Source organism: Plecotus auritus, assembly GCF_963455305.1.
Source record: "Plecotus auritus genome assembly, chromosome: 2".
NCBI classification, from domain to species: Eukaryota; Metazoa; Chordata; class Mammalia; order Chiroptera; family Vespertilionidae; genus Plecotus; species Plecotus auritus.
In genome coordinates this window covers 183,125,730-183,144,315 of record NC_137771.1, presented here as the reverse complement: position 1 = coordinate 183,144,315, position 18,586 = coordinate 183,125,730, and the positions used below count along the sequence as shown (strand labels likewise).

The 18,586-nt window shown below is 46.5% G+C and overlaps 1 protein-coding gene across 11 annotated transcripts in view; it reads right to left on the bottom strand.

Moving 5' to 3' along the window:
• Positions 1-18,586, bottom strand: part of DGKG (diacylglycerol kinase gamma) — a 206,378-nt gene that overhangs the window by 100,526 nt on the left and 87,266 nt on the right. For 6 of the 11 annotated variants that reach the window (XM_080655809.1, XM_080655811.1, XM_080655814.1 and 3 more), the window contains 7 exons: positions 17,184-17,301; positions 14,254-14,342; positions 9,894-9,986; positions 7,720-7,779; positions 5,252-5,331; positions 4,014-4,088; positions 1,246-1,331 (listed from right to left, as the gene is read on the bottom strand). In XM_080655809.1, the coding sequence (XP_080511935.1) occupies positions 1,246-1,331; positions 4,014-4,088; positions 5,252-5,331; positions 7,720-7,779; positions 9,894-9,986; positions 14,254-14,342; positions 17,184-17,301 (601 nt within the window). Of the gene's footprint in view, positions 1-1,245; positions 1,332-4,013; positions 4,089-5,251; positions 5,332-7,719; positions 7,780-9,893; positions 9,987-11,029; positions 11,147-14,253; positions 14,343-17,183; positions 17,302-18,586 lie in introns of all 11 variants that reach the window. The other 5 variants (XM_080655804.1, XM_080655807.1, XM_080655810.1 and 2 more) reach the window with 1 other exon arrangement.

The following is an 18,586-nucleotide window of genomic DNA, read 5'->3' as shown; positions in this document are numbered from 1 at the left end:
CTTTTCAAAATAAGGTATCCAGCTAGATTTGGCAGTGTAACCACTTAGTGTACCAAGAAAATTTTCCAGCTGCAGTCTCCCCATCTCCTGTTTCTGCTATGGTCCAAACCATGGTCACCTCTCACTTGGGTGACTTCAGGAGCCTCAAAATTGCTCTTCCCTCAGGTATCCGCATGGCTCACCCCTGTCAAAGTCCCCATACAAACATCATCTGCTCTGAGAGGTCTTCCCTGACCACTAGGATTTCAATTGCAGCCCTCACTCCACAGCTGTGTTCCCTTTGCCCCCTTTTTGCTATATATATTTTTATCACCTTCTGATATATTACATGTTTCACTTACTTCTTTGTTTATTGCTTGTGTCTTCCCTCTTGAAGGAAAGCTCCTTGAGGGTGGGATTTTTGTCTGTTTATTCATTGTCTCAAGGAGAGCTTGGCACAGGAGGTACAGATAATATTTGTGGAATGAATGACAGGAAGAAAGAAGCAGCCCAGGGCTTGTCGCTCTGGGCCCAGTCTTGGACTTGAATGATGGCTCTCCCAAGCTCTTCCCTTGCCTGTCCTTATGTTCCACATCCCAGTGTTTATCTAGGTTCTCCAGTTAGATCTTGAATATGCTCTTGTCCCACGATTTCAGAGTCAGTCTCCATTATGTACTGGGGGTCATGTGTCCAAGGACCCATAGATCAGGCAGAGCTGGATTAGGAACCCTAATTTCCAGCCTGGGCTCTCACCACTGCCCCTCTGATTTAGGTGTGTTGGACATAGCCCAACGTGGCCTTTCTTTGCTTGCACTTGTCTGCACTTTATAGATGTGCTTTCTAGGCTTGGACTCCTGGTACTCATCTCAAGGTGATTTGCCCTGGAATATGCATCTATACTTAGTTCTTTTGCCTTTATACACAACCTTGACTCTGCCTGGAGTCTCAAACCTATCCCCCCCCCCCTGCCCCCGCCAACCACCCAATCTGGCCTGTCCTGCCATTGATCAAACCCTGGCCATGACAGATGTTTTTGAGGCAAGGCCTGAAATAAACTATTCCATCTATACCTGTGGAAATCCTTCCATGGTCTTGTTTCTTTGTTTTTCCACCCAAAGTAGATATTTAGTCAAGCATTGGTCCAAGAGTGGAAACAAGGATGAACAAGACATGGCTACATTTCTCTTTCTTTTTTTATTGCTTTCTTCAGATTTTACATATACTTACTATAAGTAAACTGCAAAGGCCCTCCCAGCCCATTCTTACCAATGCAATCCAAAATCCAGCCAACTGTCCCATCTCCTCCGCAGGCCAAGACACGGAAGTCTGGAGTATCCCGGAAAAAGTTCAGTCTGGGAAGTAGAAGAAAGGCCCAAATGGTCTTGTTTGCTAGGTTGTGGCTGACCTTTGACACTAATTGAGACAGAGTCCCTCCACCCCCACTCCTTCCCCTGGGAGTATTTATAATCTTGATTCCTTTTGGGGTTGAGAGGGTCACTTAATATTCTGAAATCAGAACTTACTAAGCAATACCATTGAGTATGAATCTCAGGGGCCATCCTTGTATAAGGAGACTGACTCAACATTCAACACAGAAAATGTGTTTTTTTTTCCCCCATTCTCTATTATCTGTGCAGAGGAATCCATATTTTGCTTATTTTAGCAACAGTACAACTAACCCCCAACACTTTGATTCCTCTTTAGCTCTCCTGCCTGCTCTGTCCCCACAACTGCCCCTTCAAATCAGATGCACTCAACTAGCTACATCTTTATCCAGCTCTCCTGTGGGTCCAGACCTAAGTGCAGTGAGCACCACCCCTTGGGGGACTTGACCCTTCAGAGTAGGGCTGTTAACCCGAAGTCCATGAACTTCCAAGGGGTCTGTGGATAGAATTCAGAGGACTATGAATTTGGAGATAAAATGTTACATTCTTATCTTTCCTAAACTCTAACTGAAATTTAGCATTTCCTTCTCTTGTGAATGTAGGTGACAAATCACAGACATATTACCAATACCCATGCCCTTGTCAGGTGTCAAAATCACAAGTGTCTTAATGTTTTGCTACATTTATGGCAGATATCTCATACTACCATTCATGTACATCACTGCTTCTAATTTACAATAGCTATTAGACATGCCTCTGGAATTTGCTACATAATGTGTTAGTAAATCACATATATCCCCATATCACACATTTTTTTTCTTAACATTTTGATAACTATTTTCAATAGAATTAGTTTCCATGATTATATATTAAAAAATATTAGTCTGAGAAGGGGTCCACAGGCTTCGTCAGACTGCCAAACAGGTTCATGGCACAGAAAGGTTAAGAAACTCTGTTTCAGAGCAAAGGTGTGGACACCTTGGGGTGGGACTTAGGAAGTGGAAGCTCAATGTTTCCTCCTTGCCCAACCTGGTGGTCCGAGAAGATCCCTGGGCTTACTGAATCACTGATGCAGGTATGGGCAAACTCACATTCTATTTTCTATTATTTATGCAGAGGATTCCATATTTTGCTCATTTTGGCAACAGTACAACTAACCCTCTCTTCCCCTTCCTTCCCTGCTCTCCTCTGGAAAGTGAACTCTGAATGGAGGCTCCATCACCTACACAGCCTGTCTGAGTACAGACTGACACCTCTGAGATACTCAGCATAGCAGCCCTAGAAGTTGTCACTAGGCTCGTCATCCAGATCATAAACAATTTAGGGCAGATGAGGTTAAGCAGGAGCACTGCAGTCAAGTTTTAAAATGCCCCTGAAGAGAATGGGCCAGTAAAGGTGTCCATACGCTGCTGCTCAGTCACAAGTCATCATGGAGTAGTCATTGGCAGTCATGGTGACCATGATGGCACCTGTAACAGCATAGGTGGGCTCTGTTTTTATTATTATTATTATTATCATTATTATTATTATTATTGATTTCAGAGAGGAATGGAAAGGGAGAGAGAGATCAAAACATCAATGATGAGAGAGAATCATTGATTGGCTGCCTCCTGCACGCCCCCACTGGGGATCGAACCCACAATCCGGGCATGTGCCCTGACCGGGAATCCAACTGTGACCACTGAGCCACAATTAGTTTTAAATGGTGGGAGAGGTGCTGAATCCACACTCAGGTTTCTTTCTCCCTTTTACTGGGTCTTGAACTACCACTGCCATAAATGATAGAGTTGTGTCAAGAAATAAAGACAGGAACAGATTCTCATTTTGGAGTCCTTTCGGCAGCACTTCTGAGGGTCTTGCTGGACCCCGTGTAGAAGGCGGGTTAGGAGGCTGGGCAAAGCATGCTGAAAAGCCCAGCCCAGCGAGCAGATCTGAGGACCTGGAGTCTAGACAATCTCTGGCCAGCACTTGTTTCTGGTGTACAGTCTCTGTCTGGTAAGAACAGCCTTAGAGAGCCTTCTGCCTGATGCTTGAGGGGTCTCTGATTACAGGGCCCTTCAGCTCATCATGTTAGTGCTAACATAAGGCCCTGCTCCTTCCTCCAGTGCAGAAGGGTTGCCCCCTCTTGTCACTCTCCCTCTCTAATGAGCAGTAAAAGAGCCAGTAGACAGATGATTGGAGAAGGGTCATAGAGAACTTAACAATCTCTAAAATAGATAATCCAGAAAAAAAGTGATTTCATTGAATAACCAATTGTTTTGAGCCTAAAATGACCCACAACAGAACATGCAGCAGAACTACTGAATGACAGTGAAAAGGAAACTCTTTCCTCCTCCCAGATGACTCAATATGAAGACACCAGCTAACACAGCCTTGCAAATAACTTAAAATAATGTGCCAGTCCTCCCTTCCTGTCAATCAAATGAATAGCACATGCAGGAGGCTACCTCCCAGAGTTAAACATAATGAGAGTTCCTGAGTAACTCCAGGAGGAAGGGTAGATCTAAGGAAAGGAAGAGAAAATGAGTAAAAGGGTAAGAAGGACAAGTACACAAATAAAAGGGGTGGGGGAAGGTGACATAAAGGTATACTCTTCAGAGACTTAAGGGGAATGGGGAGAAATTAGGAGTAAGAATTATATCTCCATACCCTGGAGTAGGCCCCCCATTGTCCAGGTTGAAAACTTGTTTGGGGTTGAGCAGATAGTGGAATTTCCGAAGAATTCTATGGGGGGAAAAAGAAAGAGAGAGAGAGAGGCAGAGAAAGAGATATCATTATGAGAAGCCACAGTAGGGCAAACACCTCTGGAGCACATTCATGGTGGGAATGAGGGTCTGCTTAAACCTTACTGCAGAAAAGACTGAATGCAGGCCCTGCAGACCTTGAAGTCCCAGCTTTAGCAGGCATCCCTCATGCCCTAACCCCCTGGTTCAAGGCCTCCCCATTCTCCAAGACTCTAGCCCCCAATGCCAGAAGTATCACCCCTTGCAGAGAAGGCAGGGCAGAGGAACTCAGAGAACAGAAGTTCTATTCTCCTATAGCTTTTTTCTTCATGGAGACCTTCTCCCAAATGTTCTGTATGTTCTAGGTTGTATAGTTCTGCTCCTTGTGGACTATACAAAGGCATCAACAGGAAGGCCACCCAAATCCTGGAATCAGGAGGAAACACAGGAGATGGGGCTGGGGCAGGGGAGGGCTGGGGGTAATGTCCCCACCTAGGCTTGGCTTCAAGGCTCAGCTTGAGGCTAACCAGGTCAGTTCAGAAGCTCTGCCCCTTGGACTGGGGTAGGGGTCTCATAGTTGTTGCTGTAACCCTATTTATCATTTTTAAACCTGGATTCCAGATCCCCATGCCGTCTGTACATTATCCCAGAGTTGACAGGACTGGGGGCAGGGCTGCTTTGCACTTTCTCCCTCTCTCCTCCCACTCTGTTAGTGCTTCCAGCAGACTGGGCATTTCCTTCACGGGTGAGCTGAGTGCCCTGCTTTCTCAGGGGCTCCATAGGCCAGGAGGTCCCAATCGGTGAGTCCTAATCAAGAAAAGACTTGAGAGACTAGGAAGTTAACAGGCATCTCAGAACTTGGTCTGACTCTGGGAGCCATAATAATGGCTAATGTGACAGGCCCTAGGCTAAGCACTGTGTGTGTTTTAATCCTCACAACCACCCTATGAGAGGAGAAATTCTTATTTATTTACAGAGAAGGGATCCAAGGAACAGGGACATTAAGTCAGTTGAACCAGGTTATCAAGTGGTTAAGTAGGAGGGCTGGGATTTGAACCCAGGTCTGCCTGTCTCTGTTCAGACCACTCTATTATGGCTGAGGGGAAGAAAGGGTCCAAGTGAGGCTTTCTGGCCTTTCCATTTTTGAAAAAGAAGAGAACATACCTTTCTCCTTGTCTCCCTCCACTCTTGGGGTTCACCAAGACCAACAGGGGGTGGGTACCCGGGGTGGGGATGATCTTGTACTTAAAAGGTAAAAGAAAAATAAATTAGCTCTGTTTCAGCCAACTGGGGGAATGAGATGAGAGTTTATACTAAGACAGCATCTGGGAGAGGTGGATAGGAAGCAGTTACAGTCATGGAGGAGAAGAGGTAGGTCTCTGTCCACTGGCTGAGTTTTTGAGGGGTTAAGCAGCTAAGTGTCTTCAGCCTGAGTGGCCTTTGAGTGGTGTGAATGGTGACAGGGTTTGAAGAGATGGGACAATGGCATCATAACTTCAAATCATTCAACAATGGTGAGTCATTGTGTCCACAGCACGAAATTAGATTTTGTGAGGGATACAACTGAAAATGACCTTCAATGGTATGGCCATCTGGTCAAATTCCTAAGTAAAATAATGCTCATGAAGTTAACCATGAATTCCCCCAGCACCGATTTTCCTCCTGAGCCCTGGTTCCTCATTTCTCATTGTCCAGTGGGTACCTTTAACTAGGTGTCTCAACATCAGGTTGCTCCAAACATCAACATGTCCCAACTCTGACCTATCTTCTTTCCCCTTCAAACTGGTTGTCACTCTTGGATCCCTGCTTCAATTTAAATATGCCATTATTATTTATCTAGTCATCCAGGGAAACCCTGTTCTGCCAAATTCTTTCCCTGGAATGTCCCTTTCTCTCTGCAGCTGCCACAGCAACCATACTGCCCAGGCATTTCCCAGTTCAGGTAAGTCCTGTAGGCTGCCCCCAGGATATCATATTAGTCATGTAACTCTTGCTCAAAAACCTTTAATAACACTTCATTGCCCTGATTATAAAATCCAAAAGTCCTAACCTGGTATCCAAGGCATTTCAGTGTAGCCCCATTCAACTGTTATCTCTTAATTACTCTAACCCTCACTGCAGTTCTGGCCAAACATGGCTTTTACCCTTGCGAGGGTGTCTCCTGCATTTCCACCCTGTGGGTCTGCTCACCCTGGTTTCATCTCCTGCTCAGTGCCCTGAAATGCCCTCTTCTTTCTTTGCAACCTCAGGGCCCAGTGCACAAGCTACTTCCTCTACTAAGTTTTCCTTAGTTACTGCAACTAAAACTATTGCACTTGAAACATATAATACCTTCTGGGTTTCTTGTTGATTTGTTTTCCATTTTCTTAGGTAAATGTCTCAAAAACAGCTACTGGATCTTAAATACCTCCAAAGCAGTGTGTATTTGTGTGTGTGTGTGTGTGTGTGTGTGTGTGTGTGTGTGTGTGTGTGTGTGTGTAAATCTTATACCAAGGACCTCATAACACTAGATACAGGAGTGAGTAGTTAATCAATACTCATGGGTTTAGCTAAAGGACACACTGATACAGAGACACAACTCTGCTCCACATTCACTAATGCTCACTTTCCCAGATCCCAGGCTGAAAACACAGCAAACCCAGAGGCATGCTGTTTGAAACACACAGCACCAATTATTATGATTTTTAGGAATGTTCTCATCTGCCTTAGGGTGAATGTCTGTGTGAAGCATCTTGGAGCCTGAAGAGTAATTTTTACTTCTGGGAGTGGTATTCAAAATATTCAACAACCTGTACAGCATGGGCATTGCCCAATCAGTACAGATGCAGGCTAACCAAATGGGTGCCAGCTGTGTGATTGCATGTCTGTCTGTCCCACTTGACTTTCTGTCCTTATAGGTACCTGGAGCTTTCTCACATTATTAAGATTCCCCATCATTATTGTTTACGCTTTAATTTTCTAAAAACACTAATCTGCATGTTGTCATTGAATCTCAGGGATCCTCTGGGGGTAGGCAGTGCAGGGATTGCTGTGCCCCTTTTCAAACAAGGAAACTTAAGGTTCAGAGGAAGAGGAGGAGGCCCTCATTTCCTATTTCTTTCCTAGTTAGGACTCTTTGTACCTCACCAGCGGTTTCCCCTGCAATCCCTGGAGCTCCATGGAAAGCACTAAGATAAGGTGTTTATTGGTGAACCTAAGTGAAAAATGAGTTCTTAAATATGTGTTTAAGGATAAAGAAGAATTTTTGGATACATTATTTTCATTTTGGCCTATTACTTTCTGGAGACAGTGTGGCAGTCTTGGAAAATCTATTGTATATTTTTAGGCCACACTCTTGTTATTTTTTTAGGGGGTGAGCATATTGGAGTTTCTAAAGCAACTTGTTCTTAAAAAGGTGATAAAGCCAATTTGGCCAGCCATGGGCTCAACCAACCTCCCTTCCCGCCACTTGCCTACAATGTGGTGGTCAAAGGTAATTCCAGAGGCTGGAAATCAAGTGTCTTGTGTGATATAATTGATCAGATGAGAAAGTAAATGTTGAGGTATATTTCTCTATCACCCAAACCCTGTCTTCCTTTCCACAGCCCTGGACCAACTTAGGATGAATGATCAGATTCAGGATGCTGAGGTACCTGCATTACAAGTTCACCCTTGGCTGACGCGTCACCATCAGACTTCCCACCTTGCCTGTCCTGTGAGAAGAGAGGAAAAATAAGCATCTTTTTTGGGGAAAAAAAGGTCTAATATAAGAAAAAGGAATCAGAAGAAAAACAAATGGTTAACAAGGATAATTAGAAAACCAGTACAGAATGGGGAGGAGTGTTTTGAAGTGGGGCTTTGGCCCTAAAAAAAGAAATGCTCCCCTATGGGTTTCTCGAGGACTCTCGAGGTCTCTGTGATCATTTGCTCTAACATTAACTTTGAGACTCTGGAATGGAATGGACATGGGGAGAGGGAACACTAACATTGACAGAAATCTACTTTGTTTATTTTGAAGCTTGAGCTCTGAGAAGCAAGGTCTTAGATCTGGCTTCTCTGCTTAGCACTATCTAAATGATGTCATATTGAGAATGTTATATTTTTTAGTTGTGTTTTTTTAATTTGTTTTTTAAAATTATGATTATTATTTTTGTGGAGGTTTATTTCTTATATAGTAAAATGCTCAAAACTAAATCTCCCAGCCAGATGAATTTCTGCTCTTGCTGCTTCTTCAGGTGTAATGCTGCTGTGACTCTGAACATCTCATTGGTTTTACCTGGCTTTTGAATTTCATAGAAATGGAATCACAAAACATGTATTTTTATTGATTTCAGAAAGGAAGGGAGAGGGAAAGAGAGATAGAAACATCAATGATGAGAGAGAATCACTGATTGGCTGCCTCCTACACACCTTCTGACTGGAGATCGAGCCCACAACCTAGGCATGTGCCCTGACTGGGAATTGAAGCATGCCTTCCTAGTTCATAGGTCAATGCTCAACCACTGAGCCACACCAGCAGGGCAGAATATGTCTTTTTTGAGTCCAGCTTCTTTTCATCAGCAGTATATCTTTGTGATTATCCCCTTTTTGCATCTAAACATAGTTTTTTTTCCATGTAGTATTCCATGATACAAATATGCCTCAATTTATTTATCTATCTACTAGAGGCTTGGTGCACAAATTCGTGCATGGGTGGGATTCCTCTGTCTGGCCAGCAATCGGGGCCGATTTGGGCCATCTCGCCCAGTCCCCATCCAGGGCCAGCGGCCAACTTCCCAGCCAGCCAGCCCAAATCACCCCTGGCCGGCCAACCTCCTCTGGCCCCTCATCCTGCCGGCCTGCTGGCAGCGGGGGAGAGGGGGGGCAGGGATGGGCTGCAGGAGGTTAGCTGTGGGAGCACACTGACCACCAGGGGGCAGCTCCTGCATTGAACATCTTCCCCCTGGTGGTCAGTGTGCATTTAGCGACTGGTCGACAGGTTGTTCTGCTCATTCTGGTCATTCAGTAGTAACAGTCGCTTAGACTTTTATAGATATAGATTCTGTCATTAAGTTTGCTTCTCGTTTTTCACTGTTATCAATAAAATTGCTTCAAACATTTTTGTACATGTATTTTGGTGGAAAAATGCTCATATTTCTCAGGTAAATATATAGGAGGGGACTTGTCAGGGCATAGAGTTTTGTATTTCCAACTTGATAGATGCAGCCAAATGGTTTTCCTTCAGTTTTTTTTTAAAGAGAAAGACTAACTGGTCAAGGATGATATGTGAGAAATCGGGGGAACTTGGCAACATCTTTAAGAAGGAAGGGAACAGTTAAGATGTTTGGTGCTTAGTTTGAAAGAGGAATCTTCAACACAGGAGACAGAGACAATTGCAGATGGGGATAAAAGGAGTTTAATTTTGCTGCATCCATTTCAAAATAGGGCTGAGACACCCAAGTGGCAATCGTCAGGGCAGATGTCGGGATGTAGGAGAGAGGTTGACAGGAACAAGGGCGGCCTGGGAGGCCTGGCCTGTGCAGGTGTTGACTATCTTGAGCTGTGCTCTGCCTGCCAGGTGTTCAGAATGAATGAGCTCTCCAGGATGGGCCACTTCAGAGCATTCTGGGGGCCAGCAGTAGGAACCACTTTAGTCAGGGGAGTTTTCCCTCACAAATTGGTGGGCACAGCATGGACCTCATTTAAACTTGTGCTGAAAACACAAACCCAAGAGTTGTTGAGGAAGCCCTCAGAGGGGGGTGAACGTCTGAATGCTGCATATGTGAAGTGTGCAGGGTGGCGGCGGGGGGCGGGGAGGATCAGAGCCCTGGCAGGCAGCAGCACTTACCTGAGTGATGGGGCAGATCGAGGTGGGCAGCAGGATGTGGTCTTTGAGTTCCCCACCATCACACACTGTGGATAATTCACATTTGCGGTGAAACTGGAGGAAACAATGAAGATGAGAGTGAGTGAAACAGACCACGGAAATTTCAAATATGAGGGTTTAGAAGTTTACTGGGGAGGCAAGCTGTCTAGTGCTCCACAAATCCTGATGCACTGCTAGCTTTGGCAGCATAACTCAGTGTGTATGTGTGTTATGTGTATATGATGTGTTGTGTGTGTTTTCAGTGTGTGTGTGTGTGGTATGTAGTCAGGGCTGCCAAATCTTCTGTGGGCCGATAAAGAAGACAAAGTGCTACCCATAGCTGCTGGGGCAAAACAGTCATGAGCAGGCCTGTCTGTGGCCCTTCAGTGTGGCACCCCATGTGCATTCCAGCCCCCCTCCCCTCGGATTTTTGCTCCCTAGACTCCGAGACACTGGAAGGAAGGACATCTTGTTGAACAGACTCATGAGAGGCTAAAAATAGACCCTTTGACACAACCTCTGCATCTTAAGAGTTCTGTGATTTACTTTGGAGATGTGTCCTTTTTGAGGCTGATCAAGGGCCTTGGTCAAGGGGACAAGACATGGCACTGAGTTAGCTGTGGTAGCAGGGTGACCTTTGGCAGGTTCTGAGTGTCTAGAGAGGAAGTGGACATTGGCTGCGGCTAACGGCAACAGGTCCAGGCCTCTGGCCCAGGCAGTGGGGCTGCTGTACAGAGTGTGCCTTCCTCTGGCACCTTGAGGAACATAATTCTGGTGTCTAATTCCTTGCCAACTCTGGTGGTGCTACTGGCCCCAGGTGACACCCGGGCGAAGGAAGTTAATGGTCACAGCTGCCCAGCCACACAGACAGTGGATTGGCCAGCTTCTTCTTAAGCAGCCCTCACTCCCCTTGTTCTGGGGGTTGTCCTCTCTCTGGGCAGCTTGTGATTCACTGGACACTGTTAGACTTAGGGCACTGAATGGGGCTCTGGGCACCCCAGGTGTCCCCCCTGGCTCTGCTTATGCTCTTTGGCAGGATGTCCACTGCCCCTGGGCTGCAGCTTGAGCAAAAAACCCACAACTGAAAAGAAGCATGGCTGCCCTGGACGCCAACCCACCGTCTTCCGGCACCACACGCAGTGCCACGCGGTGACACTCTGGTAGCACTTGATACTTTTGTGGCACCGATCACACTTGACCGAGGAGTTCCCTTCCACCCATGCGTGCTGCATCACCTGCAGAAGGGAAGGGAAGGATGCCAGGGAAGGCTGCAGAACCACTCCCCGGGCCTGGGCCTGAGGAGAAGGGTCTGGAGGTGCACAGAGGGGTGAGGCCAGAGGGGTTGTTTCCTGTTCAGTGTATGCACTGATTGGGTGCTGGGCGGCTTTGCTACACTACGCTGACACGCTCTCTCCCTGCCTAACCACCATTTTGTTCATCGAGGCAGTTGGAAACCATTTTTCCTGTGTCTTGAATAGCTCATTCACCCTGGCAGTCAAGCCTCTGAGCAGCATCTTGTCTGGCAACCCATCTGTCTGTCTCGCAGAACTTGCAGAGTGAGGTGCTCATGTGCGCCCTCTTCTGGAAGTCAGCGTGATGCAGGGGAACAGGAGGGCTGGGCCACAGACCAAACTGGTTGGAATCACTGATTTTCCATGTGGCAGCAGGGCGACCTTTGGCCAGTTCCTGGACCTCTCTGAGTCTCAGGTCCCTTGTCTGCACAAATGGCATAATAAGCCCCACCTCTATGTTTTCCAGGAGGATCACATGAGCTAGCACTGATGGGTAACTTCCTGTCAGCCTCAGCAGCCCATCAGAACCATTTGGGGAGCTCCTGTAAGTTCTAATACCCAGTTCTCACTGCAGACCAACTAAATTTGAGTCTCTGGGGATGGGAACCGTTGTTAGTAGGGTTTAAAGCACCCTCTGTGATTACAATGTACAGCCAAGGTTGAGAAGCACTCTAGAAGGAAGTTAGAGGAAAAGTCCAGAGAACTTAGTGTGGGTCAGCAGCCAGTGGCTTTCACATCTGTTTCCTGGAAAGCTGGTTGTACTTGCTTCCTGGCCAGGAAATGGCACGAGGGCAGCCCAGGAACCTAGAAGCCATGGGAATACATATGTATATGTGTTTGCATAAGTGCAAAGTGACCCATGACACCAAATGCTGGGGACCTGAGCCCTCGGTTGTATCCCCTAGTGGTTGGCAAACCGCGGCTCGCGAGCCACATGTGGCTCTTTGGCCCCTTGAGTGTGGCTCTTCCACAAAATACCACGGCCTGGGCGAGTCTATTTTGAAGAAGTGGCGTTAGAAGAAGTTTAAATTTAAAAAATTTGTCTCTCAAAAGAAATTTCAATCGTTGTACTGTTGATATTTGGCTCTGTTGACTAATGAGTTTGCCAACCACTGCTAGGAATTCTACAGAACTTCCCAAAATTGCCCACAAGGGCACTTTGGATACAGAAGGAAGAGAATGTGCACTGTGGCGGTATACAGGGACCTAGTCTGAAGTGCCAGCTATAAACACACTATTAAAAACACATGGAATATTTGCATTGCACCATCCATGTTTGTATTAAATAAAAGTTTTAAATTACTTATCAATTAAGTTAATAGCCCTCCTTCCAAAGGTTTTTGGTAAAATTCTTATTCTAGCAGACATGTCACTATTTGAGGATATAAAGAATCCAGTTTGCCAATCAATTTGTCATCTACATGGTCACATTGCATTTACTCTGAGATTCTTATTATTTCCATTTCATGGAGAATAAAATGAAGCATCAGAGAGGTTAAGTGACCGGCCCTAGGTCCAAGGCTGATAAGTGGTCAAGCAGAGCCTCATAGCCAGGTCTTCTGACTCCAAATCTATGGTTGTCTACCAACACCACGTTGCCTTCTCCATCCTCTTCTGGGATTGGAAGAGATGGTGAAGGACTTGGGTTGCCCCAGGAGATTCAGAAGATCGTGTCCTGTTGGCCCCTCAGTGGCCTCTCTCTGCTCTGTGTGTGGCAAGTGGCCAGAGTGCAGGCTTAGGCCTGAGCCCAGGAGATGTACCGTGCGTCCTGGTGAAAGCGTGGATATGGAAAGGTGTGTGCATGCGTGTGGTGCAGAAGTATACGAGAGGCCATGCAGTGTCTCATGGGGCATGCATGTGTGTCCCGGGAGGCACCCTTCTCTCTTGGAGTCCTGTGGGGGAGGGCTGGATATCACTCCCACCTGCTAAGCATCTCCTGACTCAGATCATTGGAGTCTTCCATGCAGGAACCCAAGAGTGCCCTTTCCCTGCTAATTTTAAGAGTCCATTTCCAGATTCGATGAATGGCACCACAACAGCCAAGTAAGAAACCTGGGAGCCATTCCTGACCTCTTTTCTCTCCATTACCAAGTCCTAGTGGTAGTACCTCCAAATTATCTCTCAAACTCTTCCTTCATCTTCTCTTTATGTGAGCCAGTTGGACAAAGTACTCAACTGGCATGGCTGGCGGAGACTCTCAGCAAGACACAGACACCACTGTGCTACTGCAGACTCATCAACATAGCGGGTGAGTGCAGACCCCACCCCAGTCAGGCCCTCAGTGCAGCACTGCCTCTTGCCTGAACTGTTGAAGAGGTTTTCTCCCTTAGATCTCTTTCCTGCACCATGGTCAGAGCAATTAACCTAAGTTGCAAACCCAATGATCTCATGCTCAAAGCTCTTCAATGTCCTCTTATGAAACTCTTTCCCAACTCCTCAGCTGGCCTCACAGACCTTCCCAGGCTGGATCTCACTATCAGAGCACAGCTCCTGCCATTGCCCTTTAAGCATCCTCTGTTCCAGTCAGGCAAACAGGTACAGACCTCAGAATAAGCCATGTGCCTGGTGCCTTGCCCACCTCAATGCCTTGTGAAGTCAAAGTACAAGGTACAAGGTACAAGGTACAAGGTACAAGGTACAAGGTACAAGGTTTAAGGTACAACTCAAATGCCATCTCCTTTGCAAAACCTGCCCTGGCCTCCTCCTCGGTACCTCAATTGTACATCCAACACAATCGCTACTGTTCATCTCACTACCTCGTGCTTTGCTTCTTCTGCTCCTGTTTCTCTCCCACTAGATGGCACAGTTCTCCAGCACGCTGAAGGCCACCTTACAAGCTGCATACCTGCTAGCACAGTGCCTGGCACATGATGGGGACCAGGGAGATGCTGAATGGATTGATGGATGAACAAGATGGTTTAAGGGTGGTCCTCGGGGCAGAGAAGGGACTGGATGAAGCTCCCAAAGCCCCTTCCTGCCCAGGAATCTGGTGATGAACATGTAGCCCGGGACACAGCATGCAGTAGGACAAGGCAATAGGTGTCACCAACCTCGCTGCCCCTTTTGGTTCTTGAGTACGTTTTGACACACCCAGGAATGTTTTTGGATACACAGCGTTCGTGGACGGTATATTTACAGTCTGGAAAAAAAAAGTAAGGAAAGTACTCGTGAGTGACCATGTAGGAAAGGTCCAGCCAGGCCCCCTCCCCTCCACTCCAGATGAGGCCTGTGTCTGACTAGGTGACCAGTCAGGGGCAGGGGACATATGGAGCTGGCCTGGCCTAAGGGAAATTCAAAGCAGTCTCCAGTTGTTCTTTGAGAAGGGAGTCCATGGTTATCTCCCAGACATGCTCCTGCACTCTCCACCCTGCCACACTTGGGCAGTGAATTCGGGGAGAAAAGATAGCGTGGAAAAGCGTTTTCCACTTAAGGGTGGGGGAGGAGTCATCCTCCTGGTTATGCCAGTGCCACAGTATTGTGTGTCAGGGATGCTGTGGGTGGGCAGAAGGCCAGGGGTCTTCCTAACTGGAATAGGTGGCCCTGAACTCTGGCTCTGCCATTTGTAACGACCCTCATGACCTTGGGTAAGTTTTACACATCTCTGAAATTCAGGGTTTTCTACAAAATGGGAATAAAATTGCCTCTCTTTCTCTTTACAAGACTTTTGCAGCATTAAATGAGATACTTTGTGGTTTTTAAAAATCATTTCTTAAAATTAAATCTTTATTGTTGAGGGAATTACATATGTCCCCCTTTCCCCCCATTGACCCCATCTAGCCAGTCCCCACCCCTCATCCCAGGCCTTCACCACCCTATTGTCTGTATCCATGAGCTATGCATATATGCATATAGTTCTTTATCTCTTTGCACCAACCCACCCACCCACCTCTGCCTTCCCTCTGAGATTCCACAGTTTGTTCCATGCTTCTATGTCTCTGGACCTATCTCATTAAATGAGATACTTTGTATAAAGCACCATGTGTCTGGGTCAGAATAGCTATTCCACAAATTATTATCACCACTAGAGGTCTGGTGCATGAAATTCATGCACGGAGGGGGTGTGTGTGTGTCCCTCAGCCCAGCCTGCACCCTCTCCAATCTGGGACCCCTTGAGGGATGTCTGACTGCCCGTTTAGGCCTGATCCCGGTGGGTGGGATCAGGCCTAAATGGGCAGTTGGACATCTCTCTCACAATCCAGGACTGCTGGCTCCCAACCGCTTGCCTCTCTGCCTGCCTGATTGCCCCTAACCGTTTTTGACTGCCAGCCTGATCACCCCCTAACCACTCCCCTGCCAGCCTGACCGATGCCTAACTGCTCCCCTGCCGATCCGATTGCCCCTAACTGCCCTCCCCTGCTGGCCTGGTCACCCTTAACTACCCTCCCCTGCAGGCCTGGTTGCCCCCAACTGCCTTCCCCTGCTGGTCCAGTCACCCCTAACTGCCCTCCCCTGCAGGTCTGGTCCCCCAACTGCACTCCCCTGCAGGCCTTGTCCTTCCCAACTGCCCTCCCCTGCAGGCCTGGTTCCTCCCAACTGTCCTCCCCTGCAGGCCTGGTCCCCCCAACTGCCCTCCCCTGCAGGCCTGATTGCCCCCAACTGTCCTCCCCTGCAGGCCTGGTCCCTCCCAACTACCCTCCCCTGCCGGCCATCTTAGTGGAGGCCATCTTGTGTCCACATGGGGGCAGCCATCTTTGACCACATGGGGGCAGCCATCTTGTGTGTTGGAGTGATGGTCAATTTGCATATTACCGCTTTATTATATAGGACTAGAGGCCCAATGCACAAAATTTGTGCATGGGTAGGGTCCTTAGGCCTGGCCAGTGATTGGGGCTGGCCTGCGGGGCAACCAGTGGGGCCATGGGGGTTCTGCTGGCACCCGCCTTGACTGGCCTGGGGCCTGTGGACTGGGGGCAGCTCCTGCATTGAGCGTCCGCCCCCTGGTGGTCAGTGTGTGTCATAGCAACCGGTCATTCTGCCATTTGGTCAATTTGCATATTAGGCTTTTATTATATAGATTACTGCTGTTACTAAACTGATTGCTGTGCAATCAGCAGGGGCCCACAGACTTGGAACCTGATTGGAATGAGATAGGGTCTCTCAGAAGTGGGGAGAGCTGGATTTGAATGGGTGCTGAAAACACTGGCAGACCCCTTCTTACACCTGCTGATGCTTTTCGTGGACATTGGCCCCAACTCTGTCAAGATGACTTTTGTGGCCGAGGTCACCTGCTGCCTAGCTCACGTGTACATGTTTAGAAGAACTGCTCCGATGACCTGGACCGCACCCAAGGGCCCTGCCTGCAGTAGCAGCTCCCCAGTCTCTAGTGGGTTCAGACCTGTCTGCATTGTGAGGTGATTTGCAGAACTCTGCACCCACATACTCTGACCCACAAAGCCTTCTCAGGGCAGCCCCTCCCATCTCCTGCTCCCTGAATCACCCCCTTTCTAACTAACATCACTCCTCTGTCTTCCTTCCCTCCATCTCTTTCTTCTGTCTCCTTCCCAGTCTCCCTTCCTACTTTTTCTCTTCCCTAGTTTTTTATCTTCTCCCATTTGACTTTACTAAATGGATTATAAAGTGAAACAAATAGATAGTTTTCATTTCCACTGCATTTACAAATACATTTTTATGTTGCTTATTAATAAAAAAACACACCCAGGTTCTTCTGACTACCCAAAATATTCACCAGAAAAACCCAAATGAAATTAGTATGAGATGCTTTTTAATTATATGTGAGCCTTAAACACTTTTCTTTTCGTGGGGCAGGGGGACCTGTGGCCCGTGATGGGACTCCAACAATGGGACACTTGGGTAGAACAAAAATAGGACATGGAGGTCTTGCTTCATTCCCTGCTGTGGAACAAAATGGGAGGTCCCTTTAGCTAGGAAGCAGAAATACATAGACTTTTTCTGGAATGTCTCAACCATGTGCAGAGCAAGACAGTTCCTGGGGAAGGGGGTCTGAAGGACGTTTACTCACACGTGCAACACAGGCCTTGCTTCCTCACACCCATCAGCATGACGTGGCAGAAGTTGCAGTAGGTTGGTTTCTTGAAATGCTTCATGGTCCAGGCGTGCCTGCCATCCCCCTTGGAGCCCTGTGGGGATAGAGAGGGAATGGTACTCAGAGCAGGCAGCCCTAAGCTAGCAGAAGCCTGGGCCTGCCTCCTGTTATATCTTCTTACTTCTCAAAAAACTCTCTTCTCATATTTGAAAGACAAGATATACATTTATTTTACTGACATTAAGACTCTTAAAAATGGAAATAAAAACAAAGTTCTTGTCTGTGTGTGTTTTCTAAAATTAGCAAGCATTAAAAATTAAGAATATCTGAGCAGGAGTATGTGTGTGTGGGATAACACAAGCCCTCTTTTACTTGGCTGGTGGAAGTGTAAGTCCAAACAAACTATCTATCTATCTATCTATCTATCTATCATCTATCTATCATCTATCTACCTATCCATCTCTCTGTGATCCTTTAAATGTTTATAAACATTGAATTACAAATTTTCTTTCTTGGATTTATTCCTAAAAATCATTTTTTAAGGAAAGATGAGCATTTTTGTGCTCTGTCAGATGTTTAACTCAGCATTATTTATTTAAAATAATGCAAAACTGCCCTAACCGGTTTGGCTCAGGGGATAGAGCGTCGGCCTGCGGACTGAAGGGTCCCAGGTTCGATTCTGGTCAACGGCATGTACCTTGGTTGCAGGCAGTAGGGGGTGTGCAGGAGGCAGCTGATCAATGTTTCTCTCTCATCGATGCTTCTAACTCTATATCCCTCTCCCTTCCTCTCTGTAAAAAATCAATAAAATATATTTAATAAAATAAAATAATGCAAAACTGGAAATATCCTAAAGGTATCAAAGTTACCAAAAAGTTAGTTGTGGTAGAGACATGTGATTAAAGGTTAAGTGGCCATCAAAATGATATTTATAAGAATGTCTGATGGCATGGGAATGTGCTCATGACACAGCACTAAGTGAAAAAAGCAGAATGTAAATTTGAAGACCTATTATAATCTCAGTTTTATATAGTAAGATCTCTGGTGGGAAAAAATGTCACCAAACCGTTAACAGGTTCGTTATAGCTGGAAGCACTATGAATTCATTTTATTCTCTAATTTTTATTTTCTTTTGTATTTTCCAAACTTTCTATAATTGGCAAGTACTAGTTTTATAATCAGAAAAAAACCCCTGTTTTTACAGTTTAGTAAAAACAATGCATCCTCTCATCAACTTTCTGGACACAGATAAAATAGTTAAGAGACAGTCAGACTTGGCTCAGAAGCGAATTCATCCTTACCTGCTAGATAAGCCACGCACCGCACAATCACACACCTTCCCTGGACACCAAAGTCCCTACCTTCTAGCCCCTGTTGTT